Source organism: Echeneis naucrates, chromosome 13 (assembly GCF_900963305.1).
Source record: "Echeneis naucrates chromosome 13, fEcheNa1.1, whole genome shotgun sequence".
NCBI lineage: Eukaryota > Metazoa > Chordata > Actinopteri > Carangiformes > Echeneidae > Echeneis > Echeneis naucrates.
In genome coordinates this window covers 607,804-634,472 of record NC_042523.1, presented here as the reverse complement: position 1 = coordinate 634,472, position 26,669 = coordinate 607,804, and the positions used below count along the sequence as shown (strand labels likewise).

General features: G+C 41.6%; 1 protein-coding gene across 1 annotated transcript; it reads right to left on the bottom strand.

The window, feature by feature from the left end:
* Nucleotides 1-1,557: 1,557 nt before the first annotated feature.
* Nucleotides 1,558-26,669, bottom strand: shkbp1 (SH3KBP1 binding protein 1). Its single transcript, XM_029517335.1, has 17 exons — nucleotides 26,509-26,669; nucleotides 24,582-24,635; nucleotides 20,010-20,055; nucleotides 19,751-19,883; nucleotides 17,999-18,079; nucleotides 17,562-17,732; nucleotides 17,356-17,446; nucleotides 16,313-16,503; nucleotides 15,232-15,347; nucleotides 15,014-15,101; nucleotides 12,011-12,127; nucleotides 10,940-11,110; nucleotides 10,678-10,833; nucleotides 9,487-9,583; nucleotides 4,577-4,761; nucleotides 4,373-4,475; nucleotides 1,558-2,748 (listed from the first exon to the last, which is right to left on the bottom strand). The coding sequence occupies exons 1-17, from the start codon at nucleotides 26,562-26,564 to the stop codon at nucleotides 1,980-1,982; spliced, it is 2,625 nt and encodes an 874-aa protein (XP_029373195.1). The 5' UTR covers nucleotides 26,565-26,669; the 3' UTR covers nucleotides 1,558-1,979.

Genomic DNA, 26,669 nt, shown 5'->3' with positions numbered 1-26,669 from the left:
TTTTGGTTTAATCCAGTGAGGCTAAAGAAGGGTTGCCCTTAACTAGTTCATAGAGTTTAATAAATGACAACAGTGTTATGATTTCCAGATTTCCCATCTTTTATTTTTTTATGCAAAGTCTGAAAAACAGTGTGGATAAAAACATGGTTAAAAAAGTCTGATGCATCCCTCACATCTGTTCATAAAAATATTAGAAGCGTCCTCAGAGACTCAAAGTTCATCTCAAACAGACACTTTTAAGTAATTTTTGTCATTCTATAAGTAGGTGACACTTTCAACGTTTACTGGCTCTAAACACTTTCATCATAGACTGTAGAAAAAACACACTGAGGGTTTAGTGCTGGAAACATGACTTAAGGAAATGTGTGCTTAAAGTGAGGTGAGCCCACAGAGACTTATGAAACAGTCAGACAAAACAACAACACAGGAGACAAAGCCAGTGTGAGACTAATAGACTAAGAGACTAATAATAATTTAAATCAGGAAGACAGGAAGGGGAAAAAAAACCATGGACAGGCTGTCCACTTACAAGCTAGTCAGACAAATTAGAATTTCCTAGTCAGAAGGCATGAACTGAGGAAGAGAGGTGAAATGTCTTCATGACAGTGAACCAAGTCCAGTCGCTCCTGACTCAGCTTTCTTTGGATAAACACAAAATGCAGGATTGCAAACATATTAAAATTAAAATGTTGGCTTCTATAAAAAAATATACATGTATTTTAAAATCACAGGAAAGGTTGTATTAGACTCATCAAGCAGTAGTAGTTTAAGCTGCACTGATCACCTGAAGACATAGAGGAAGAGGACCACTGCTCCTGCTTTTTTAGCACATTTTTGGTCTCCACTACCTCTGCAGAAAAAAGTCTAATCACTCCACTGTTTGGGGTCTCACCTTTCAGAGACTGTGTTTAAGCCTGATGCCATCAGTCGGTAAAACTGTTGAAGGCTACTTCATATACAGCCAAAAATTCTGCCCTCCTTTTCCTGGCTAACAAAGAATATAACAGGTGGATACTTTGCAGCCCAACCTATCTAAGGATTCATTTTATGTTGATATAGAAAATGTTGTTATGGGGGGAAAAAACAGCCTGAGGATTGTAAATACAAGGATTTGATTTTAGTTCCTAACTTAAAATCATGTCCTGCATATCCTATACTGGACCACAGCTTGTTGTGTGTCTAAACAATCTAAATCTTTGATTTCAAGCATAAAAGGACAACAGCAATTTTTTGTGTGGATCTGCTTTACTTTGAGTGCTGGATAAGGGGGAAAAAAAAGAAAAGAAAATTCTGACCTGTTCCAACACACATTCAGCTTGAGTGATGGGGTAAACGTCCAATAGACAACAACCCAAAAATAATCAGTATCTCTGACTGCTGAGGATGAGAAATAGTTTCCACAAAGCTTATTTAATTATGAATAAAGATATTTTCTTTTTGTATGGTTTTTACAGACAACAAGCTCTGCTGTGATCCAGTAATGCAATCAGCCTCTTTTCTGGTATAAGGAGGCGCAATACATTGTACACAAAAATTTACCCAATGAAAGTGAGTAGAAATGCAGTTGCAATCTTTCCTTTGTGACATATGGCTGTCAAAGCACACACATATTTACTTTTTTTTTTTGTCTTGCCATGAATTATTCTTTACTTTAAAAATGTGCAAGTTCAGTTTCGTATGGCAGATTTTTATTTCAAGTGTTAAATTCATTGACCAGCTGTTTTTGTGACACCATCTGATTTTTCACTAATGAAAAAAATACTGGTCAGTGCAGCTTAATTTAGAAAACCTTTCAACAATTTCCCTGGTGTGTCAGATTTAATTTTGACTTTATTTTGTTTGCCATGAAACAACTTTTGCAGTTACTCACTCAGACCTGCACCTTGTTTGGGTATAAACTGCTAACCCAAACCTGCCAAAAACCATGTTGCAACTCTCAATCAGGACTCTTCTAATTCGCTCTCAGTGTAACCTGCCATTCAGAAGCTGGTCTCGTTCATGTGTGGTTTTGGGTTGGTTGGGGGACCAGCTATAGGGCTACTGGTGGGGCTAATGGGACTCCCGAGGCTGTCAGGCGAGGCAGGAAGATCGGGAGGATATGCTGCAGTGCTGCGGCAAGGTGAAACTAGGGTCTGAGATTGGGCTGGACGTACTAAGGAGGGGGCGGGGCTTGCTGGACAGGTGGGGATGGACTGGCGTGGTGATGGATTTGAGGATAACGGTGGTGCTGACAGTGATGACGGTATTCCAGGTGAATGGTGAGGGCCAGGTGATACAGAGAAGGTGGTGGGAGTCCTGTGGCTTAATCTGGCCTCTATTTCGCTGCACACAGCTAAACTGCGCCGGATTCCCTCTGACCCTGTTAGGATCCCAAATCCGGAGACTCCAACTGCATCTGAACCCTTTGCAAGCTCCTGGCAGCGCTCTACAAAGCTCCCCCTGCGGGCAGACCCCCACTCTCTGTCCCTGTCCAGATGTTTGTGGGAACGAGGGCTGGCGGTCTGGTTGGGGCTGGAAGTGGGGCTGTTGGTATAGGCAGGGCTGGCTAAGGCAAGGGTCTGTGGACCAGATCCAGGCCCAGCGACAAGGCTGGGGTCTCGGGAAGGTTTGGTTAGTGGCGTAGGGGGTGGAGCCTGATGGGGGAGGCTACCACACAACGAAGTGGATGAACTCGAAGCTCCGGCTCCTCGTCCTCCTGCAGCACAGAGACGCTCTGTCTTGAATCCATCGCTGAGCTGGGAGTGAAGACTTGAGGACAGGAAGTGACAGTATTAAATGAGATGATAACAACAACATCAACAACAAATGCCAGCATCAATAACAATAACAATTAAAGCTGCAAGCAGCGACGAACGGGCCCTTGCACACTTGTGCAACTTGGAGTGTCTCGCCCTCACTCAAACACATTAAAACTTTTGTTGTGAGTAGCATGCTTGCAACATATTGTGAGTGTCCACTGTGTGGTGCCAGACAGCACCCATCAGCATCACGTGGAAGTGTGTTCCACAGTGTGGGGACACATCCTGTAAATATCCTGGAAAATGGATTGGGTGGCACGCTGAGTCTGAGTCACTATTGACACAGACTTGTTTAAAGTGGGAGTCTGAATATGTGTCCAAAGATTGGACAATGGAACTTGGATTCTGTCTGTGGTGCTAGAGAACTACCACCAATCTTATTATGTCATGTTGTAGTGTAGGATGTGAAAAAAAAAAAAAAAAGCCTATAATCATCATGTAAATCCGATTTTTTGGTGTGCTGAATTCCTGTGTGCAGTCGGTAGTGCTTTGTGTACCACTCACAGACAGATATCTTCAGGGGTGGACACTGATCACGTGTGACGAATATGGGACCAATGGGCAATGTATGCTGGAGTTCTTTTATGGTGACACACTGAATTCGGTGCTATCACCATACCCAACAGGGATAATTAAGAAAATATATTTTGAAAACTTTTAGTCTTCAAAGTCTTGAAAAGAAACTGAGTGCATATGAAGTAATTTGGATAAAAATTGCATTTCTTTATCAGGCTTGCTGATTTCATGCGTCCAATAGGTGACGGCCTGCGTGTAACTCCATATTGATAAACAGATGTGGTCAAGGCCGTACTCTGTTTGATATGCCCCAAATTCACCACACAGTCGTTAAAAGCACTAGTTCTCTTATGGCAACACTGAAGTTGGGGCCACGCCCCGCAGGAATAACTGACAACATTTTTTTGATAGATTTTCATCTTCAGAGTTTAAGTGAATATGAAGTCAGTTGGATCAAAAATGTAGGTTCGATCTCTTTTGAGGTGTGGTTCTTGAGAGCGACTTCCTGTGTCCATCAGGTGGGGCTCTAAGTTTGACTAGATGTGTTCCGGGGCGGGACAGGGCGGGTAAATTTAGACCTGATAGGAAAATGTATGCTGGAGTTATGAGGACTTTCTTTTCTTATGTCAAAACCTGGTGAAGCCTCAAAAACACAATGCGCTGCCACACCAAGCAGGTATGACAATAAGATTTTGGTAGTTTTAAACCTTCATGGACTTCAGATGATACTGGGTTAATATGAAGTAATTTAGATGAAAATTGTAGGTGGAGTTTGTTAGAGCATGAGGCGTGGAAATTGGCAAAATCAGCCAAATATTGAAATTTCAAATCAAAGAAACCAACTTCCCATTGGAGTGAGGTTACAGATCCTTGACTTTTTTTAGCGGTTTGTCATGATACGTATACAAGTATTTGTTAAATGATGTCAATGCTGTCTGAGGGGCTCAATTTTCTTGATATTCAGGGTGTCAGTTTGTCAATTCAAAACTAACCATGCTGCTGAAGTCAGTTGTTAGCTGCGGTCCAGCCAAAGTAGTGTTGTGCATGTGTGTGTGTACCTGCAGGTAGAGGCTCTGGGTGTGCTGTCAGGTGTTCTGGTCAGAGCCAGGTCACACTGGTCCAACAGCTCCAGCAACTCCTCCTCTGTTGGCCCACCAAGTGCTGTGAGACATCCAATCACAATCCATTACTGATTGACTGAAGCACACAGCTCAGAACAGTCAAAAATACATGGCGACAGCTGAAGCAGCAGAATAACTGACCTCTAATGTCAACCTTTCCAGCGATCTCCATTGCAGTGGTCAGGTCCCACATCTGGATACTGCCGTTGCTGTGACCACTGAACAGGTAGCGCCGTGGCCTAGAACCTATGCGGCTTGAGCCCTCACACTCATGGACCATGAAAGCTGTGATGGAGGTGCCATCCACCGAGCGCACCTCACACAGCCTGCCACATGAACATACATCTCATCCACTGTTCATTTCCACAGAGAGTGCAGAAATATAGACAGACAAACTAGGACACGGGAGATTTTTCTGTTACTATGTCCCTTCACTTTTATGTTTTTGCAAAAAAGAAAAACCACTTTGGAGGACTTTGTTGCTATTATGTCTCCACCTTCTGTGCACATATGCAACACATACACTGATCAGGCTGTGCTGTGGTATCAGGTATCCAGATGCTACAGCAGATCCTTTAAGTCCTGTAAAGTGAGAGGTGGAGCCTCCATGGATTGGACTATTGGTCCAGCACATTCCACAGATGCTTGTTGGGATTGAGATGTGGGCAATTTGGAAGCAAAGTCAACACCTCAAACTTGCTGTGCTCATCAAACCATTCCTGAACTACTTTTTCTTTGTGGCACATTATCCTGCCAAAAGAGGTCACAGCCATCAGGGAATAATGTTTCAATCGAAGTGTGTACATGGTATGCAAGAATGCTCAGGTAGGTGGTCCATGTCATCCACATGGATGGAGGACCCAAGGCTGCCTTCTTCTCATAGTGCATGCTGGTGCCATGTGCTTTCCCAGATATGCTATGCACCCGGCCATCCTAGTGACGTAAAACGATATTGATTCATCAGACCAGGCCACCTTCTTCCAATCCTATGTGGTGCGGTTTTGATGCTCAAGTGCCTATTGCCGGTGGTTTCAGCAGTGCAAAGGGGTCAGCATGGACACTCTGACTAGTCTGCAGCTATACTGCTCCACATGCAACACGTGATGCACTGCGTATTCTGACACCTTTCTATATTAACCAGCAATTGTTCAGGAATTTGAGCAACAGGATCTCGTCTGTTGGATTGATTCCACACAAGCCAGCCTTTGTTCCCCATACGCATATCGACGAGCCTTGGCTGCCCATGATCCTCAGTTCACCACTGTTGGACCACTTTTTCATTGATATTGACCACTGAAGACCTGGAACACCCTACATGAGCTGAAGGTTCTGTAGATGCTCTGACTCAATTGTCCAGCCATCATCTTGGCCCTTGGAAAACTTGTTCAAATCCTTACTCTTGTCATTTTTCCTGCTTCTAACACGTTAACTTTGAGAACAAAATGTTTGCTTATTCCCCAAAATATCCCACAGGTGCCACGATGAAGAAATAATCACTATTGTCAGTAGTCATAATGTTATGCCTGATGAGTGTCTTCTGGCAGATTTCAATATACATGTTGATGTAGAAAGCGACAGCCTTAGTTCTGGGTTTCTTTCCCTACTAGACTCAATTGGCTTTTCCCAGCATGTGAATGAACCCACACACTTTTACAATCATATCCTTGATCTTGTTCTAACTTATGGCATTGAAATTGACAAGCTAACAATTCTTCCCCAAAATTCTCTCCTGTCTGACCATTACCTTATTACATTTGAGTTTACTTTAATGGGCTCCACAGCATTGAGGAATAAATTCAGCTATAGAAGATGTTTATCTGAAGCTGCTGTGGCTAAATTTAAAGAGAACATTTGGTCATCATTCTCAACAATGCCATATCTAAATTCAAATGAGGATTTCTCCCATACGCAGGTTGATGACCTTGTGACTAGCACTATGGCCACACTGCGTTCGAATCTCGATAATGCCGCCCCTCTCAAAAAGAAAGTATTCAATCTGAGGAGGATGGCTCCCTGGTATAGTTACCAAATCCGTGCCTTGAAGCAGACATCAAGGAAATTAGAAAGAAACTGGCGTTCCAGTAAGTCAGAAGAGTCTCACAGAGCCTGGAAAGACAGCCTAAAAACGTATAAAAAAGCTCTCCGCAGTGCTAGAAGTTCATATTACTCAGCACTCATAGAAGAAAACAAGAACAACCCGAGGTTTCTCTTCAGCACTGTAGCCAGGCTGACAGAGAGCCATAGCTCAGTTGAACCAGTGATCCCCTTAGCTCTAAGCAGTAATGATTTTATTAGTTTTTTTTCAGACAAAATTCTCATGATCAGAGAAAGAATTTATCAGCTCTTGCCTACGTTAGATAAAAATCCCCTTCTGAAGACGGCAACTGCTGAATCAGCTGCGGCGCCTCTTTTACATCTGGAATCATTCTCACCTCTGAATCTCTCAGAGCTAGCTTCTATAGTTTCATCATCCAGACCGTCAACCTGTCTATTAGACCCAGTACCAATTGGCCTCTTTAAAGAGATCTTTTATGTAATTGAGCCGTTCATTCTAGATTTGGTTAATCTGACTTTATTTCTGGGTTATGTACCTCAGGCACTTAAGACTGCGGTCATCAAACCCCAACTTAAAAAGCCTAATCTTGATCCAGATGTTTTGGCAAACTATAGACCCATATCGAACCTTCCATTTATTTCTAAAATCACTGAGAAAGCTGTAGCAAAACAACTACATGAGCATCTGGATGGGAACAGTTTGTTTGAAGAGTTTCAGTCAGGATTTAGAGCCCATCATAGCACAGAAACAGCGCTGGTTAAAGTCTCCAATGACATTCTAATGGCCTTAGACAATGGATCAGCCTCCATACTTCTCCTTCTAGATCTTAATGCTGCATTCGACACCATAGATCATAATATTTTACTACAGAGACTGGAACATGAAATTGGAATTAAAGGAACTGCACTAAAGTGGTTCAAATCCTACTTATCAGATAGACATCAGTTTGTTCATGTAAACAACAGCTCCTCCTCATGTACTGTAGTCAGTCATGGAGTCCCGCAGGGTTCGGTACTTGGACCAATCCTCTTTACGCTTTATCTGCTTTCTCTAGGCAACATTATCAGGAAACACAGCATCAATTTCCACTGCTACGCAGATGATACTCAGCTGTACCTATCAATGAAGTCAGTCAGATAGTCAGATTGCAGGCATGTCTTGAAGACATAAAAGTCTGGATGACTGGAAATTTTTTACTTCTCAACTCTGACAAAACAGAAGTTATTGTACTCGGTCCTAAGCACCTCAGAAAAATACTATCTAATCATCTCATCAGTCTGGACGGCATTACTTTGGCTTCCAGCTCCACTGTAAGAAACCTTGGAGTAATTTTTGACCAGGACATGTCCTTTGTCCCTCACATAAAACAAGTTAGTCGGGCAGCTTTCTTCCACCTGAGAAACATTAGGAAAATCAGAAACATCCTTTCTCAGGATGATGCAGAAAAACTAGTCCATGCATTTGTAACTTCTAGGCTGGACTACTGTAACTCATTACTACCTGGATGTCCAAACAAATCTCTAAAAGGCCTTCAGTTAATTCAGAAAGCTGCTGCACGAATATTAACAGGAACTAGGAAGAGAGATCACATCTCTCCCGTGTTAGCTGCTCTTCATTGGCTGCCAGTAAAATATAGAGTATAGAATTGAAAATCTTCTTTTAACGTATAAAGCTCTTAATGGCCAAGCTCCATCGTATCTCAGAGAGCTCATAGTTCCTTACTGTCCTAGCAGGCCACTCCGCTCTCTAGATGGAGGTTTACTTGTGGTTCCTAGAGTCTCCAAGAGTAAATCTGGAGGCAGATCGTTCAGTTATCAGGCTCCTCTTCTATGGAACCAACTCCCAGCATCGGTCCGGGGGGCGGACTCTTTAGTAACTTTCAAGACCAGGCTTAAAACTTTCCTGTATGACAGAGCGTACAGTTAAAAAGTCCTCTACTCTTTAGGTATGCTGCTATAGGCCTAGGCTGCTGGGGGAAGGACTGAGCTTCTCTCTCTCTCTCTCTCTCTCTCTCTCTCTCTCTCTCTCTCTCTCTCTCTCTCTCTCTCTCTCTCTCTCTCTCTCTCTCTCTCTCTCTCTCTCTCTCTCTCTCTCTCTCTCTCTCTCTCTCTCTCTCTCTCTTTCTTTCTCTCTCTCTCTCTCTCTCTCTCTCTCTAACTCCCTCCTTGCATGCGCTGATAAAAACCATCCTTCCTAAAAAAAAAAAAACAGTTTCAGCAGGAGTGGCCTGCTAGGACAGTAAGGAACTATGAGTTCTAAGCATTTATACTGCATTTACTAACCATGTTCTGCCAAAGTCTCTGTCTCTCCCAGTTCCTCCCCTCTCTCTCCCTGTCCTCATCCTGCAGGTGGTGATTCATCGCCATCCCATGTTCCTGCAACACCTGCTGGTCCCATATAGCATGAATTCTGTATTACAGCTCAACTCCATTAACTTCATGCAACAACCCCCCCCTCCAATGCCTGCCTGCCTGTCTCTCTCTCTCTCTCCCTCTCTCTCCCCCACTCTCTCCCACTCTCAACCCAACCGGTCGAGGCAGATGGCCGCCCCCCCTGAGCCTGGTTCTGCTCGAGGTTTCTGCCTCTTAAAGGAAGTTTTTCCTTGCCACTGTTGTCCAAGTGCTTGCTCATCGGGGGATCTGTTGGGTCTCTTTAAATAAATTTATAAAGAGTTTGGTCTAGACCTGCTCTATATGTAAAGTGCCTTGATGTAACTTTGTTACGATTTGGCGCAATACAAATAAATCTGATTTGATTTGATTTGTATGGCGGCGTATGTAAGGGTGGCAGTAGCTGGCAGGCAGTGTGTGTGTTTGGGGGCCTCCCTCAGAGTGTAAATGTAATGTTGTTGTCTCAGTGTTTGTTTAATGACAATTTAAAAAAATAAAAAAAAAAAGCTTCTGATTCTGGCAGGATGACAAGATGGAGCATTAAGTCTCACAGCTTCTAATACATCTGAGTGAGGTGCAGTGAAATGTGAGAACAATTCACTTACCTCTTTCCATTTGATGACAGTCTAACGTACAGTTTATCAGTGTCTGGGACAACTCTCTGAATAAAAACCTGTTGGTCATCTCTCTCTCCATATGGACCTGAAACCAGAAACGCATGTGAACCCTGAGACAAGAAGAAAATTCCTTACTCTAGTAATCCAACTCCAAACGATTTACATCCAACAGATCATGTAGCAAAAAGGCAGGAGAAAAAGTTTAACTATAGTTAATTATATAAAAGTCAAGTTCATGCAAAAAGCAAGAAACCAACAATTGTTTAGCAGCTGGCACAGAGCAAAACGTAGGTTTCTGTAACTCACAGTTACACCTAGATTCCTATTCAGACCTCTGATGGCTAAAAACTGCATCACAGTGACTAAGAAGCTTTTTATTTTTGAGACAATAGACATTTACAGGGCCACTTCTCCCAAATCGCAGCACACTGTATCTTGTGTTTTGTTCTAAAAAGATCAATTCTGGTTTCATTGGATGATGGATGAAAAATTACATTTTGTTCATTTAATTTTTTGTTCACATCCTTAATATACTGGGCTTTTGTACCTAAACAGTTTAGAAATGGGAAGTGTCTGTTTATTACGATGACTCATTCCTCCTTAATTCGTTAAGACCGTTTCCAAACCCACAGCATCAGAGGCTGGACAAAATCAGATTTTTGAAAGGATTCAGAGAGGCAAAAAACACAACTGGAGATGGTGGTTCCACTACACTCCAGGGGTCTGTTTCACAAGGCAGGTTCAACAACCTCTGAGTCTAACCCTGAACTCTGAGTTGATCTACTCTGAGTTTTCGGTTCTAGAACAGCTGATGTCAGTTAGTTTGAACAACTCGAAGTAGTTTCACCAGGAATTAAGCATCACACCACAACTATAAAGACAGCATCAATGGAGCCCCAATTTGACGAGTCACCATGGCAACGGGGAAGAAGAGGGCAACGTTTTTTACACCCATAGAATTGCACATTTTAATGTGCTCATTGCACATACGTAGACTGACCAGGTCTTTGGATTTTTTTTACATTGTCAGAGTTTAATAGTTAGCAGGTTGCTGATAACTGGAGATATCAAGCTCAATCCCATAGTTTCATCCATAAGAAAGGAAATTGGGAGCGATTGCGATTGGGAATGACACTTGAAACCTCTCTAACCCATGTGGTTGCATGTTTTGCATGTTACCGATTTCTGTTCCAGCGCTGCAGCCTCCATGTCCGTCAACGTCATCCAGGCTTAGGATCTTGAAGGAGGTGAGCGGCGTGGATCCCGGCTGGGTGGAGATCATCCCTCTGAACCGAGTTACAGTCCAAGTCCGGACATGATTGTTGTCTGCACAAACTAAAGGAAAAACAAACATCATAACCAGTGAATGGACAGAAGAGAAATCCTGACGATGACATACTTGACGCAGTGAGTGCAGTTTGCTGGTGTCTCAGACTCGTACCTGAGATAAGGTGTTTCTCGGACAGCATGATCTTGGTTACGGGGCTGCGGTGGACAGAGAAGGTTTGGAAGAGTTGAGGCCCTGAACCGACAGTCTCGGGATGCTGAACAATGACTCTAACCGTCCCAGAGCTGGTCCCGTATGCAATCTCAATCCAGTTTCCGCTGTCACCTAATCAGATGGAATCCCAGGTGAGTGCAAAGTCCTAACCCTAACCAAGTTTCACTATTTACAGGAGACTAATAAAAAGTAGAGGTCGACCAAATGGCAAATATTGTGCGGTGGATTGTGCTGCATGAGAAGAATGCAGAAAGTTGGAATGCATATTAGATGTTCTGTGTCAAGTGTCATATTCATTTTCATGAAACCAAAGACAAATGTTGCTGGCTGCTAGTGTGTTTGCAGCACTATTATTATTTATTTTTTATATATTTAGTATGTTTCAATTTCCGATTATTTATAAAGTTGTATTTATTTTAATTAGATGTATATTTAAGTTTACACTTAAGTTCCAACAAACTTGAAAAATTCTGCTTGATAAGTTACAGGGTTTGTTTGTTTTTTACATTACCTGTTTTATATATTGAATACTTGGTCAGTTTATTGATTTGTTTGGCTAACTTTATGGTTCAAGTCAGTGTTCAATCGATGATGATGTTGAGTTCAGAAATGTTGTGCATCCAGCTCTATCAACCCTGACCTCTAAACATCGCCATCAGTAATAGAAAAAACCCATGTTGGTTAATCTTTAATAAGAAGTGAGACCTATTTAATTCAACTTGTTTATTTATTTGTTGTCATACTGCTTGTTAAAAGTGGTTTACTGACTAATGAGCTACAAAAGCAGCCTCAAAAATTTTAATTAGGTGAATCATGAACAAATTAAGGGTGCTACCAAAAAGTATGATGGTTTGAAACCCTGTCTGATTTTTTTCTTTTGACCAAAGAACTGAAGGCTCTGTGACTTAGATATTACTCTTGGCCATATATTAATTTCTTTAATATTTTTGATTAATCATTCAAACAAAAATTGCAGCATCAACGACAAAGAACAGCAGTGTTGTTCCATACTAGTTTTGGGAGTGAGGTAGACACTGAGGGCAGTGATGGCGTCCTCCGTTGGGTCTCTGTACAGCTCTGTCACCAGTAGATCATTATCTTTCATTCTTAGAGGAAACTTCTGAACATCTGACAAACACACAAAACAAAACAAACAAAAGCAGTTCTTTATTCAAACACACATTTATTTGTCATCAATTCTAACTCATTTTAATAATTATATAACTAACGAATAAAGAGTGTAAACAATTTGACATGTTTTACACAAATCGTTCATTCGTTCATCTTCTACCGCTTATCACAGAAGGTGCTCGAGCCAATCCCAGTTCACATTGGGCGAGGGCAGGGTGCACCCTGAAAGCCGAGCAACCACTCACACTCAGATCAACAGGAAATTTAGAGTCACCAATTAACCTAAACCTGCATGTCTTTGGACTGTGTGAGGAAACCCATGTTGACATGGGGAGAACATACAAACTCCACACAGAAAGCCCCCAGTCCTGGGAATCAAACCAATGACATTACTGCTGTAAGGCAAAAGTGCTAACCACTATACCGCAGTGCTGCCCTCACATAAATCATGATTCTGGGAAACAGCTCAGGTGGTCTTCAATATATTCAGTTTCCTCTTTTCTTTGTTTCATATCAACGCATCCTTTACATTATTATGTAAACCTGAGGTTATCACTTGTTATAAATCCATCATGCAGATCCTAAAAAGTCTAAAAAGACATGTAGTTTCAAGATACTCTGGCCCACTTTGATTTCACTTCACACTTTTCTGAGCAGGCTGTGCATAGGGCACACCAAAACACTAGGGAGCCCCCTATGATGACTGGTCAGGCTCATCTAAGGAGAATTATCATTCATGCCACAATTGTTATTGCTTGAATTTCTTATTCTTAATTTTCTCTTCATTAGTGCTTCGGGGCCTGCTCAGTCACTACTGTTATTGCTTGAGTTTCTTATTGCTTCTCATGAACCATGCTTTTCAGAAATCCATATTTCTCCCAGTTCTAAGCATGTGTACTGCATTAACTAACCATGTTTCCCTGAAGTCTCTGTCTCTCCCAGTTCCTCTCCTCTCTCTCCCTGTCCTCATCCTAGACAGGTGGTGACTCATCACCATCCCATGTTCCTGCAACACCTGCTGCCCCCATATCTTCATGAATTCTGTACTACAGCTGATCTCCATTAACTTCATGCAGCAACATGTTCCTGCCTACACCTGTTTGAATATCCCCCTCTCCTGCTCTCATTCTCTCCCTACACTACCCCCCTGTGCCTCTTGCTCTCTCTCTCAACCTAACCGGTCGAGGCAGATGGCGCCCCCCCCCCTCCCCGAGCATGGTTCTGCTCGAGGTTTCTGCCTCTTAAAGGAAGTTTTTCTTTGCCACTGTCACCAAGTGCTTGCTCATCAGGGGATCTGTTGGGTCTCTTTAAATAATTTTATAAATAGTTTGGTCTAGACCTGTTCTATATGTTAAGTGTCTTGATGTAACTTTGTTATGATTATACAAATAAATCTGATTTGATTTGATGTATTCTTACTTATTAGTGCCTCTGGGCCTGCACTGTTGTTCTCTATAGCTTTAGGCTATAGGGAACAACAGCGAGTTATAACAATGATGACTTCTTGGCCAGCAGTGTTAACTATTTATTCTCAGATTCTGAGAAATCAATGGTGGTTACATACATAGGCCTTCATACGCTTACCCATGATCCTCAGCAACTGTTGCCTTAGTGAAGATGCTAGTTTAAGTCGTAACATTATTCAATCTGCAATATTGTCACATGTCTGTCTGAAATATATGGGCAAGTAGGGCTCCACTAAACACATTAGTAGGTCCAGCAGCCTGGTTCAAGTTTGTGTCAGTCAGGACTTGGGAGCACAGCAGCGGCATTGATTTTTTTTTTTTTTTTGCATTTCTTAATCAATTTTAATTATAACCACTACATCACTCAACATTTAATCACAAGATCCTTGTTTTTATTTCTTATTTTTTAATTTTATCAGGCCAGACCGGAGAGGACCCGCTGCCTGTAAGCTTTCTTCACTCAAAATTTTAATTACATTGTTAACATTTCTCAACACTAAACACCCGGCAACAGCCCCCCGAGGCACTTTCGAAATATCTGTGAAGGAACTTTCTAGTTACCTGTTATAACTGAGTGACACAGAAGATGTGACACCCCCTACTGGGAAAAGAGTCCTCTTTTGGTGCGTTGGTGATCGCAGCTGACTCTTGACCTAACCCTAACGTTTGCGGCCAGCTTTGAACATGACCTGATTCGGGTGGGTTTAATTTTGTTTATCCCTTTTAAGTTTAAGAATAAATGTAGATATAAGAATAAATAAACTACAGCAATAAGCTGTGACTTCACTGTGGCTCATCTAAGGCACGTGTCAAACTCAAGGCCTGCAGTCCACTTCCTGCGAGATCGTTTCAATTGTCAAATTTTCACTGGCCTGGCAGTATGAGGTGCCCTAACATGCATACTACAAATCTCATAATGCAGTGCAACAGCTGTCGGGTACCTGCAAGAACCCAATTTCAGCTTCTCTGATGACACACCAATCAGGCATCTGTAGATGTTTCCAATGGTGCACAAAATGTGTCTTGCTTGTGGAGCACAATTATTTGTTGTGGGGGGCAAAATATAGGATTCTGTTTCAATTCATAATTTCATTCAAAACCTGGTTTGTTTTAGTCTGTTCAATATTTTTTTTTTTCTCCTTGTTTGGCCGTCTACCTAATGTGTGCTATGAGTTTTGGCCCCTTGTGTTGTGTCCCTGTGTAATCTCAGGGATTAAGAATCTCTGCATTGTAGTTTGGCAAACTAGGGCCCCCACAAAGATAGAAATGGCCCTATATCTAAGCAATTGTCCTTTTCGAGAAACTGCTGCAGAACATTAACTGTCTCAAATCCCTTACACTGAAACTCTAGAGCTCTTCTTGTGGGTAAAAAGCATATACCTTCGCATTGTGGGCCCTAAATTATTGTTCATTTTACCTATGTAGTAGATTGATCCATTGTTGCAGCCAAGAATGAGGAAGGAGCCAGCGGTGTCATAGCTGCTTATGGGAACCACGTCTTGGTTCTGCAAAGAGACAACAGAACCCATTGTCCTCTAAACCCCATAGCTAAAACGTTCTGAACTATAGAATGTTACAGTCAGGGATTATTGTACTGAACTGAACAAAATTATTTGACCCCGAATTCTGGCTCACCTGCCAGTGTTTTGTGACAGCATTCCAAACTCCAACCTTCCCTGTGTGGCTGGTGGCAATCAGCTGGTTACCAACGAAGAAGAGCGCCTCTACAGGGACATTCAGACTGAAGACACCTGCAGGAGAAACCAACAAGTTAAATTAGATTTGTCTTCTCAGGAAAGGTTTCACCTTTACGTGCTACGTCTAAGAGCACAATTTAGAACTAAGGCAAATCATTACTTTGTAATTAAAAAAACTAAGTAATAACCTAGTACATCTCTGAACCTCTTGTGGTTAAATCCTAACACAGATTACAGCCTCCTTCTGAATCCTCAAGAAATGTATTTATTTATTTCAGCTGCAGAAGGTAATACGAGCAGGTCTTTACTTATTGCAGCAGCAAAAAATCCTCCAAGACATTTCCTTTTAACTTCCTTGAAATGTTATTTACATTTTTACCACAAGCAGCATCCATTGAGCAATTGTGCTTCTCAGATGATCCGTTTATTGTCCAAAAATAAAAACAATAGATATGAAATCAATAAGTCTTCATAACCTTGCACAAAGATTCCTACAAGTGCGTTACTCTGATGCTAAAATCAATGACAGCGAGATCGCTTCATCTGCCTTTTGCTTATGTCCCCTTCAAATTAAAGTTCCACCCTCAACTGTCGAGTAGGGTGGTGAGGATGGTTAGTTCAAAACTTCATTACAGATAATATCTCTCCCTCAGTCCCGATCCTGCTAAACATCTGCCTCTTTGCGTCAAATGTTCACTTAGCCCCCTGCTTCCTATATTAATAATTATACTGGGAAAAATACAGTCTAAACGCCTTAATGGCTAAGGGTAGTGGAAGCACTACATTGCTCCCTGCACTTCTTGAGCAGCATCAGTACTCTGTCTTTAACAAAATGCATAGTTACAAGGCCCTTGCTGGCATCCATCCAGTCCAGCTGATTTGTAGTACTGATTTGTTGTCTAAATCTAGAGACAACATACTAAGTTACAAACACTGCAGATTGTAGCACCTCACCTCAGTCAGTCACATTAGTTATTAGTTAGTTTTGACTGTTGCAGCCCAGCCTAATGACCTCATACCAATTTCATTCCCATTGCCATCTGGGCAGATGGCCCACAGGATGATCTCTGTCACAGAAGCAACTGCCACCATCTTGTCGTTGTCTCCCAACGAGCCACCCATCACCTTAGCGTTGAGCGCGACTCTGTCAATAACCCAGTCCAGGCGGGGAGAGGTGAAGACTTGTTGCCAACCAGTCGATTCCTTCACCCTGCCAAAAGACAAAAGAGGCAAATTAGAAACGAAGGTATGCCTCTATGTTTACACTTGCTTTTTGTATTCTACTCCCAATCTACATAAAATGTAGACAGCCCTTGGACATTGAACATTCAAGTAGGATACTAGGGCTGTCAACGTTAATGCGTCAGTTGCAATCAATAAAAAAAGGAAGATTAATGCATAAAAAATAAAAAGTAATGCATTCATTGCGTGCTGCTATTTTGTCCCATTGCTGCACCCGTAACTTGCTGTTTAGACATTAGCAGCTTCCTGTTTCCTGACGCTGCAAATGTCATGGTGAAATGATTTTGTTTCCTCCATAATAGCTCATTAGTCAAGTCAAAAGTAATTTGCAGCTTGTGCAAAGCAGAATTAAAAAAGTTTATGTTTACTATTTATTTTTTTTGCTGTTGTTTATATTTTATATTTAAGATAATATTTAAATAATAAGAAATTCAACTGCATGAAATTATTTTCTTTGATTCCCAATCAAGGTACACTGAGAGGGGACTTTAAATTGCCCAAAAAACAGTTGTGAAGTATTATTAATCCATCCATTCTATTTTTTCTGAAAAAATTGCAATGGCTCTTCATTTGTCATCATGTTACTGTCACATTGACATCAGCGGGTCTTTCTCTGCCCCCTTCTTCTGAGAGAAAAATAAGAAAGAGACCAAAATCACTTCAGTGAATGAGGAAATGCTCAACACTATAATATAACATGGAAAAGTTGTTCAAACAACCTAGGTGGATGTTTTTGCTACAATCGGTGGCTTTTGGAGCACATTTTGCTACAGTTACACACAGACTCAAAAGTTGAAGACAACCCAGCCACACTGATGACCTGTAGCAGACAACAAACTGTGCATAGGCCACAGCGATCCAGTTATGATGACCACAGATGATCCGAACCATCCCAGAGTCTGAAGACTGACCTGTGTACAGATGGATATACATTAGCAAATACTAAATTGCCCTCAAAATATTTTAGAATCTGCTACTATTTTCCAATCCAGAGACTTCATTTTAAGCATGTGCGCATTTCCTTACCACCACAAGACCTTTCTTCTGTGCTTGCCCTGCCCAGCATCCCAGAGTTCCCCAGGTTTGGGGGCATGGTGTTGCTCCGTCTGACTGGTGCTCTCTCTGGAGGCATGACTCGGCCACCTATGAGCTGCGATCCCGCTACGCTGTGGCGGTTACGACGCTTTGCTGGGTAGACTGCAATGACACAGACAGGAAATTAAGCTGAAATTATCTGGGTCTCTGATTAAGGACCCTGATATTGAGTTCCCCTCAGCTGGGTGCTGTATAAACCTCTATACAGCAAGACTACCAATGCGCTACATCTGTGCTAATGCAAATATTTAGGAAATTCCGGTGCAGAAACTAATGTCAGAGGTGGTCCTGAATGAGAAACTTTATTCTGGTTCAGTCTGTAATTGCCATCTGGTGGATCACTGTGTTGAGAAGAGACAGCAGTGTACCTGGTGGAGGCAGGTAGCCATTGAACAGCACGTTTCCGCATGAAGATCGGTCAAGTTCATCACACAGTTGTAACTTCCGAACTGTTCCATTCACATGGAAGACAAAGGAAACAGAGGGGTGTCATGAGACCATATGAAAATTTCATGTCACAGTTATCTTGAGCTAAAATTATTTTGATCCACAATATTATTTTAAAATGGCTCTAAAACAAACAAAAATAGCATTTTATTTGTCTTAACTTTCATTGCAGAATGAATAAATAGGATGTCTCAAGTTTCCTTTCGATAAAAACAGTTGCACAAGAAACTTGCTGGTTTCCCAAATGTATATGGTATAAAGGCAGCAATAGTCTCCATGGAAACAGGAATTTAACACTGAGAATTCTCTGTCAAAGCTTCAAATACACAACTTTTCCCCTGAACTATGCTCGGGGGGTCATGATTCTCCAGATCCTCGATTAAATTTCATTTATGACTTTAGGGTCGATTGGCTATCATTTTTTGGTCCGCTTAGAACAAATGGCTGTCATTTTTTGACAAGTCTAATTTAATCTAGCTTCAATGGTTTGACAACATTTTAATTTTTTAATTCATATTTCATAAGATGGTCTGCATGGTGTCAAGCAATATCCATGTCCATCAGTCGTTATAGTATATTGTCATATTGTAATAACAGTATAATATAAGAATAACCTGTTCCACCAGTAAACTGGAAACATACTTACTGGAAACTCACATTACATTACATTGAAACTGTGATGTGATTTAATATCTAACCCAAAAATTGAGTTTTTCAAATTATTAACGTGCTTATGCAGTGTTTGGATTCTGCTACAAGCAATTTCAGCTGCAAAGTCTCTAGTGTGTGCCATAACTGAGCATTTTAGACTTGAAAATGCAGTTTCAAAACCAGATCTGAAAAAGTTGGATTCGGTTTTTCAGCTCCTCAGTTGGATTTCATACATCCCAAATCCTAGCAACCAATTCCGTGGATTTTCTTTCCCAGTTCATTTACATAATATATGCCAAGACTGGAATGCGGGAGCAACATAAAACAGAAAGCGATGGCGAACGCTTGCTCTGTGTTTGGGCGTGGAGAGGCTAATCGTGATACCAGCCTTCATCTTTTACCAAAGGATCATAACACACGGGAGAAATGGTTGCAATTTATTTGGAGTGATAATGTCCTCGAAAACATTCCAGCTAAAACATGGGTCTGCAGCAAGCATTTTGAGGACAGCTGCTTCTTGAACCTGGAGCAAAAACGGATGGGTTTCGCCACGAAGCTCATCTTGAAGCATGATGCTTTTCCAAGCGTTCTTCCTGGGGTTGCAACGGCAGTTGACAGCTGACACAACGCACCGCTGTTAGAGCATTGAGCACCCAGATCAGGCAGCAGCAGTGGGCGGGCGCAAGTCTGGTCATTTGCATACTCATGAATATTCATAAAACCTGGATTTTTTTTTTTTTTTTTTTTTTTTTTTTTTTTCCAATGAGGAAGCAATAGTGGATGTGTTTTTAGCCTCTTTGAGAGCTATATTAAAAAAAAATTGTGGGAAAGCAATTTCAATCAAAAAATAGTCACAGCAGATCATTTTCACACATTTTAAATATTTGGGTTAGGGGGACTTTAAGTATCTATTAGTGAATACGATAAATGAAATAAACATGATAAATACTGGACAATTGGAGAAACTGTATCACATGAATGGAAAAATTCAGTGAGGCCTTTACTGTCATTCAGTATCTCACCTAGTGGTGTGATGCCATAGAACTCAGCTTCATGCATGAGCATGTGCACGTTGATGGAGCGGGGGTACAGCTCCTTGGTCCTCATGAAGTTGAGGATTGGAGCAAAGAGAGTGGGGTCCCTGTCAATGAAGATCTATGGCACGAGATGAGGACGTGCAGTTGTTATAGCCCCACGATGACGATGATAATAAGACTGCAATTAGATGATCAATACATTGCTACTTAAACAGACAGATGAAAACAGAAGTGTCGCACTCACAGCCCCAGTTTCATCCTTCAGAGTTGAGATGCGGCCGCTCAGCAGACTAAAGACAAAAACACAAGCATCCAAATATCATCAGCACAAACATGTAACAGACATCAACAGTGTCCACCTTACACATTGCTTATGAGCATGAAGAACAATTAGCCCAAGAAACCCTGCTGAATAACTGTTCTTTTAAACCTAAACAGAAGAGGAGCTAAAAACAAAAACTTAACTGAAATCAAACAGTTTCTTAAGGTGAAATGTGTCAAAATGTTGCCTAAACATCAACAGCCTAAGTTTCTTAAAGCAAGTTATTCGATATACCAGCTGTTGTCTCTTGCTATTAAGTATCAGTTCATGCTGGCTTGTAACCTACATGGCAAAGGCATTCTCAAACCTCCCCTCAGCGTCTCAAATCTATCCACAGTGCCTGTGGATGTCCTCAAGGAAAGCATACAAGAAGCAGTGCAAAGAAAGTTCCCTGGAAAGACATGTTCAAGTGGCCAATACAATGACTTGCTAAGGCACCAGTTACTCAGTTGGAATGATCTTCCAGACTTTGTCAAACTAAGTCTGATCTTCATTGTGAATGATCAGCCTGTAATTGCTGTCAAGTGTCTACATTCATGGTATAGTGAGCATTTGAGGGGTTTTGAACTAGAATCCACAAGACAAGTGACTGTCCTTGAGTTCAAGGAATTAACAAACTCCGACTCTCTTGCGCAATACACTGTTGAGCAATTACTATTCATCACCTTGTCACAAGATCAGATAGTTATACAGTATTGACATGTATTCAGTTGCTCCTGATTCCTCAATTCACTGTTATTAGTTATTGTTTAAAATGACTTTCACATGGATATTGATGTTCAGCCAATATATTGCGCTTACCTATTAGTTCCTATTTACAAGTGAGATTTTGGGTTCTCATTACACATATAGTCTGGTCATTTTCTTGTACACTCCATGCTTTTATGATTTAATGTTTTGTGTACCTGACAAGACTGCGTTGATTTCATTCATTTGCTGACTGGGGTCATTTCAATGAGAGGGATGGTACAAAAAATTGCCAACGCTAAAATCTTAAATTAGTTTTTATTTTTAATTTAAGTCTTTAGTATATAATAATGGTTGGCACAACAGCCTTAAGGACAAGATGGGATATTACAGAGCAAAGGTCAGACACCTTGGACTACCAGAGTTAAATGTAAAGAAAACCAGCTGCTGACAGAAAAAAAAATGTGAAAAGGTGAAACTAATGAAACCCTTGATAAAGAGAGAGTGGAGCTTCCTCCTTACGAGTACAAGAGGGACAACTCCAAAGTCATCAATGACAAGATGTCGAAAACCTCACTGCATTAAAGTGAGAAAAATCCTTAAGAAACCACCTGTGGTTGACTTCAAAGCTCCATGGCCTGCCCTATTCGAGTTTTCTCAGGTTTGTTAAATTGTGTCTTCTTTAATACAGGGTGTACAGGGTGCGTTTCAAATTGACTCTTTTAAGCGGTGTGCGTGTTACGCCATTTACAGTCACTGGTGGTTGTGTTCTGTGTCACCTTGTGTGTTGTCTCTACTATTCTTCTGCTTTTCTTTCCTACTCACTTGATCAATCTGACAGCAAGTTGTTGTCACACTAACACTGGTATAAAACTCAATATCTCTCCCCTTTCCAAAGCTTATAACCGATTCTGCTGCTCCACTAATCAAACTACCCGATTAGCAATGTCCTCTAGTTCTCTCTCCACTCTCTCTTTCTCCTTCTACCTCTCCTCTCCTCTCCTGTTCTGTGTGCCTCATGTGTAGCTATTCATAGATGCAGGATGATGGTAGAAATGGAGGCGAAAATTAGGTCCGCACCTTAGCTAGCCCAGCTTATGCTAATGTAGTTAGCCTCCCCCCTGTAGCCAGTGCGGGCCGACCTAGACCAGCTCCTACGGCAGCTGAGAGAGTTTCTTCCCCCCCAGTGGCTCCTGAGCTGCCGGGATCAAGTCAGGGCGGCAGGGTGACTGTCCGAGACAAAAGGCATAGTCGTAGGCAGCAGCCCCCAGTTCACCACCGACCAGTTCACGTTTCCAACAGGTTCTCTCCACTCAACGACACACCTGCTGAAAAGCCGACTCCAGTGATTGGTGATTCTATTCTGAGGAACGTGAAGTTAGCGACACTGGCGGCCATAGTGAAGTGTATCCCAGGTGCCAAAGCAGGTGACATCCAGTCTTATCTGAAACTGCTGGCTTAGGGGAAATGTAAATATGGTAAAATTGTTATTCGAGTTGGCAGTAACAACACCCAACTTCGCCAGTCAGAAGTAAAACAAATTTATGTGGTATCGGTGTGTATTTTTGCTAAAATGATGTCGGGCACTGTAGTTTTCTCCGGCCCCCTCCCCAATCGGACTAGTGATGACATGTACAGCCACATGTCATCATTTAACCGCTGGCTGTCAGGGTGGTGTCCCGAAAACAACGTGGGCTACATAGATAACTGGAAGCCTTTCTGGGAGAGACCTGGTCTGATTAGGAGAGATGGTGTCCATCTTGGATGGGGCTGCTCTTGTATCTAGGAATTTGGCCCATTTTATTAGAAATCCAAAACCCTGACAATCCCAGGTCGAAACCAGGAGGCAGAGCCGCAGTTTAACATGCTCCTCTGCGCCTCAGACAGAGCGGTCACCTGCCGAGAATAGAATAAAGTCCCTGTCTATGTTTAGGTCTATAGAAACTGTGTCTGTCCCCCGACCACCTAAATTTAGAAAAGTTAATAAACCCAAATTTAACAGAAAAAGAGCTAAAAACAAAAACTTAACTGAAATAAAAACAGCCACAAAGTCAGTCTCAAATAACACTTCGATCAAATGTGGACTGTTGAATATTCACTCATTATCATCAAAATCTCTACTAGTCAATGATCTCATAGCTGATCATCATATTGATTTATTTTGTATAACTGAAACGTGGCTGCAGCAGGGTGAGTATGTTAGCATTAATGAAGCTACACCCCCAACTCATGTTAACTTTCATATCCCTCGTACCACAGGTCGAGGAGGGGGGGTGGCTGCAATATTTCAGTCAAGCCTATTAATCAACCCTAGACCAAAATCTGGCTGCAGGTCTTTTGAAAGCCTCACTCTTAGTCTTTCCCACTCAGACTGGAAAGGTGAAAAACCAGTTCTGTTAGTTACAGTGTACCGTCCACCTGGTCCACACTCAGAATTCCTATCAGAGTTTTCTGAGTTTATATCAGAGTTAGTACTCAGTACAGATAAAATCATTATTCTGGGAGATTTCAATATACATGTAGATGTAGAAAGTGAGCGAAAGTGAGTGAAGGTAGCTTCTATAGTTTCATCATCCAGATCATCAACCTGTCTATTAGACCCAGTACCCAGTAGATCATTATATTTTATGGCAGAGACTGGAACATGAAATTGGAATTAAAGGAACTGCACTAAGGTGGTTCAAATCCTACTTATCAGATAGACATCAGTTTGTTCATGTTAACAACAGCTCCTCCTCATGCACTGTAGTCAGTCATGGAGTCCCACGGGGTTCGGTACTTGGACCACTCATCTTTACGCTTTATCTGCTTCCTCTAGGCAACATTATCAGGAAACACAGCATCAATTTCCACTGCTATGCAGACGACACTCAGCTGTACTTATCATTGGAGCCAAATGAAGTTAGTCAGATAGTGAAACTGCAGACATGTCTTGAAGACATACAAGTCTGGATGACCCAAAATTTTTTACTCCTTAATGCTGACAAAACAGAAGTTATTGTACTCGGCACTAAGCACATCAGAGAAACACTATCTAATCATTTAATCAGTCTGGATGGCATTACTTTGGCTTCCAGCTCCACTGTAAGAAACCTTGGAGTAACCTTTGACCAGAACATGTCCTTTGTCCCTCACATAAAACAAGTTAGTAGGGCAGCTTTCTTCCACCTAAGAAACATTAGGAAAATCAGAAACATCCTCTCTCAGGATGATGCAGAAAAACTAGTCCATGCATTTGTAACTTCTAGGTTGGACTACTGTAAATCATCAATTTAAAATCCTTCTGCCTTTAGCAATTTTCAAGACCAGGCTTAAAACTTTCCTACATGAGAGTTCATTTACTCCTTAGCTATGCTGCTATAGGCTTCAACTGCTGGTGGAGTCGCATTTTAAAGGCTAGTTTTTTGTTCAGCAGCTTATAAACTTATAAAAAGATCAGAGTTCTTTACTCTGTTAGTAGATCACCCTACCACACAGCAGCTTTTGGGCATTTTTTATGTTTGCTGCCACATGGAGAGAGTGACTAGAGACACCTTCACACAATACAAAGTCAATTGAGCTCTTAATTGTTTTCCCCTCCAGAGTGGGCGAGGCTTAAATGCACTGTCTCTATTAAAAGTACTCAGGCTAAATACCATTCTCTGTAAAAAATAAATGATTCCTCGAGGCAGAGGAAGTTCCTCAATCATTTTTTGTCATCGAGGTACTCGAATTATTGGAGGAATCATTTCAGTCCTATTCCTAACATTTTACATGGAGGTTGTCTCTGGAAATGTGCATGTGTGGGTGTGTGTGTTGCTGACTAACCTGGAGAAAAATGAGTCAGGGACCCAGGTTAGGGTCTGTCGGGAGGTACTAAACCTGAAAAACAAACAAACCCACACGATCATTACCTTAATCCACAATAACCCATTAAATTGCAAATTTTGTTTTTAGTAATGGACTGCAATTACACGGATGATGATGACAGCCCATTTAAAAAGGGACAGGAAAACATGCTCCTTTGTTCCACAGACAAAGGAGGGCCCTTTGAACTCAGCTCCCCACAATGCTCAGCTTTATACATATGAGAAGACAACCACAAACTGTATGTCCAGCTGTGATTGGTCACTGTATGACATGTGACCCAGGTCTACAAAAACCTCTGTTCGTCCACTCTCTCATTTCCTGAGGTTCTCACTTCCATCATGCCTGTTTGGGCCCCTTGCTCTTGGTTCCTGGATCCTCTGATGCCTCCTTTGGATTAGCTCTCCTAACTAAGAGGTTGGCCCTGAATGGCCCTGAATTCCTTTGAAACTCTTTGCTCTTCCCATGATAGTGACGCAAGGTCCTGCCCAAGATTTTTTTGAAAGGACAAGCTGAATGCCAGCAGACTTGATGCTTCATCTCCCTGCTGTTTCCTGCTAGTGACGAGCCTCAAGTTAGCATCAACTGCTAACTTAACTGCAACACCAGCAACGCAACCAACTTAAGGAACTAAGGAGGAATTCAACCACTCAGACCTCCAGCTCTGGACTCTGGACTTGGACAAAGCACAAAGAAGGAGAGTTGCTTATCCACGAACTGGGTTATATTCACTGGGCCAACCTCGCATATAACAAGCACAGCTAAGAACAGGACTGTTAACCCTTGTACACACAAATGTAGATTAGGTTACTTTCTCTGTTGGGCTTTCGTCTATGTGCTTTGGTTGTTGGTTAGTCACACGAGGAGTGGATGTTGATTGTTGTATGTTCATGCATGCTTTAGCCCATCACTCGCCCTGCATGCAACTAACTCTACCCCTTTTTTACTTTGGTACCATGTAGGTATTTCAGCTGGCCTTAACAGGACAATGAGACAAGTTTAATGGTCTGCCATTTGGTCACTGTCTCACACACAAACCCACCCAAGTATATAGCCCATACTCAAATAATAATGGTGTGTTTGTTTTCTACTTTACAATAAATGTTCTTAAACAAAAACTGGTCTATTCCACACGAAGGAATATTGATAACCTCTGCAGAGCACTGAATCCTTCTAATTTAATATGGTAATTTGGATGTTGTTGCTAAGTTAACTATAGTCAGAGATCCAAATTAATAGAATTTTATGAGACTGAATTGGTGATTTGGCTATTGTGTCCCTTTTTAAGGTGGTGCCCAAAGGTTAACTTTGGCATTAAACAAAGTTATCATTTAACAATTACATCTTTAATAAATAGTTTTTCATAGTCAATAACAAATTAACTGTAAATTGTACCACAACACGTTTGATCATCTACATGTTGCATCATGAACAAGCAGATGAACACAGATAAACTTAAAGATGTAATACTTAGCACTCCTGTGTAATTTAATTGTATGTCCCTTCTGCTGTTCAGCGCAAGGATAATATATTCCACTTTGGGGTTGTTAAACAGCCACTGCAGGTTCACTGAGAACTCGAGCTGGTTGAGTTACAAAGGAGAGGCCACATCAAATATTGATCTAATTTCAAGTTTTACTTAAAATTAAAAGGCATCTTCGCCTGACATCAACAGCCTAAAACCTGTGTTGTGTACTTCTTGTCTTACAATCAATCAGTTTATTATGGAGGACACCGGAGGTTTAAAGCTTCGCCTGCAGATATTCTTTTCCAATATAATGATACTGATGGGACGTGGACCCGTTCGATAGAAGGCGTCTCTATTAGCCATTTTCGGGTAGCTAGCCGCAGTTGGCCGACACTCCCCAAACATCCCGCAGTTTCTCACCTCTTTCCCCCGACGTTCAGGTGGACAATTTCCCCGAACCTCGATGTGTTAAACATTATCTCACGAATCTGCAAATTGAAAATAACAACGATGCTTTCATGTTTTAATCCATTTTGGGATAAACTCCGTTTCTGTCCTCGTCTTCCAACCAACTTCCTTCT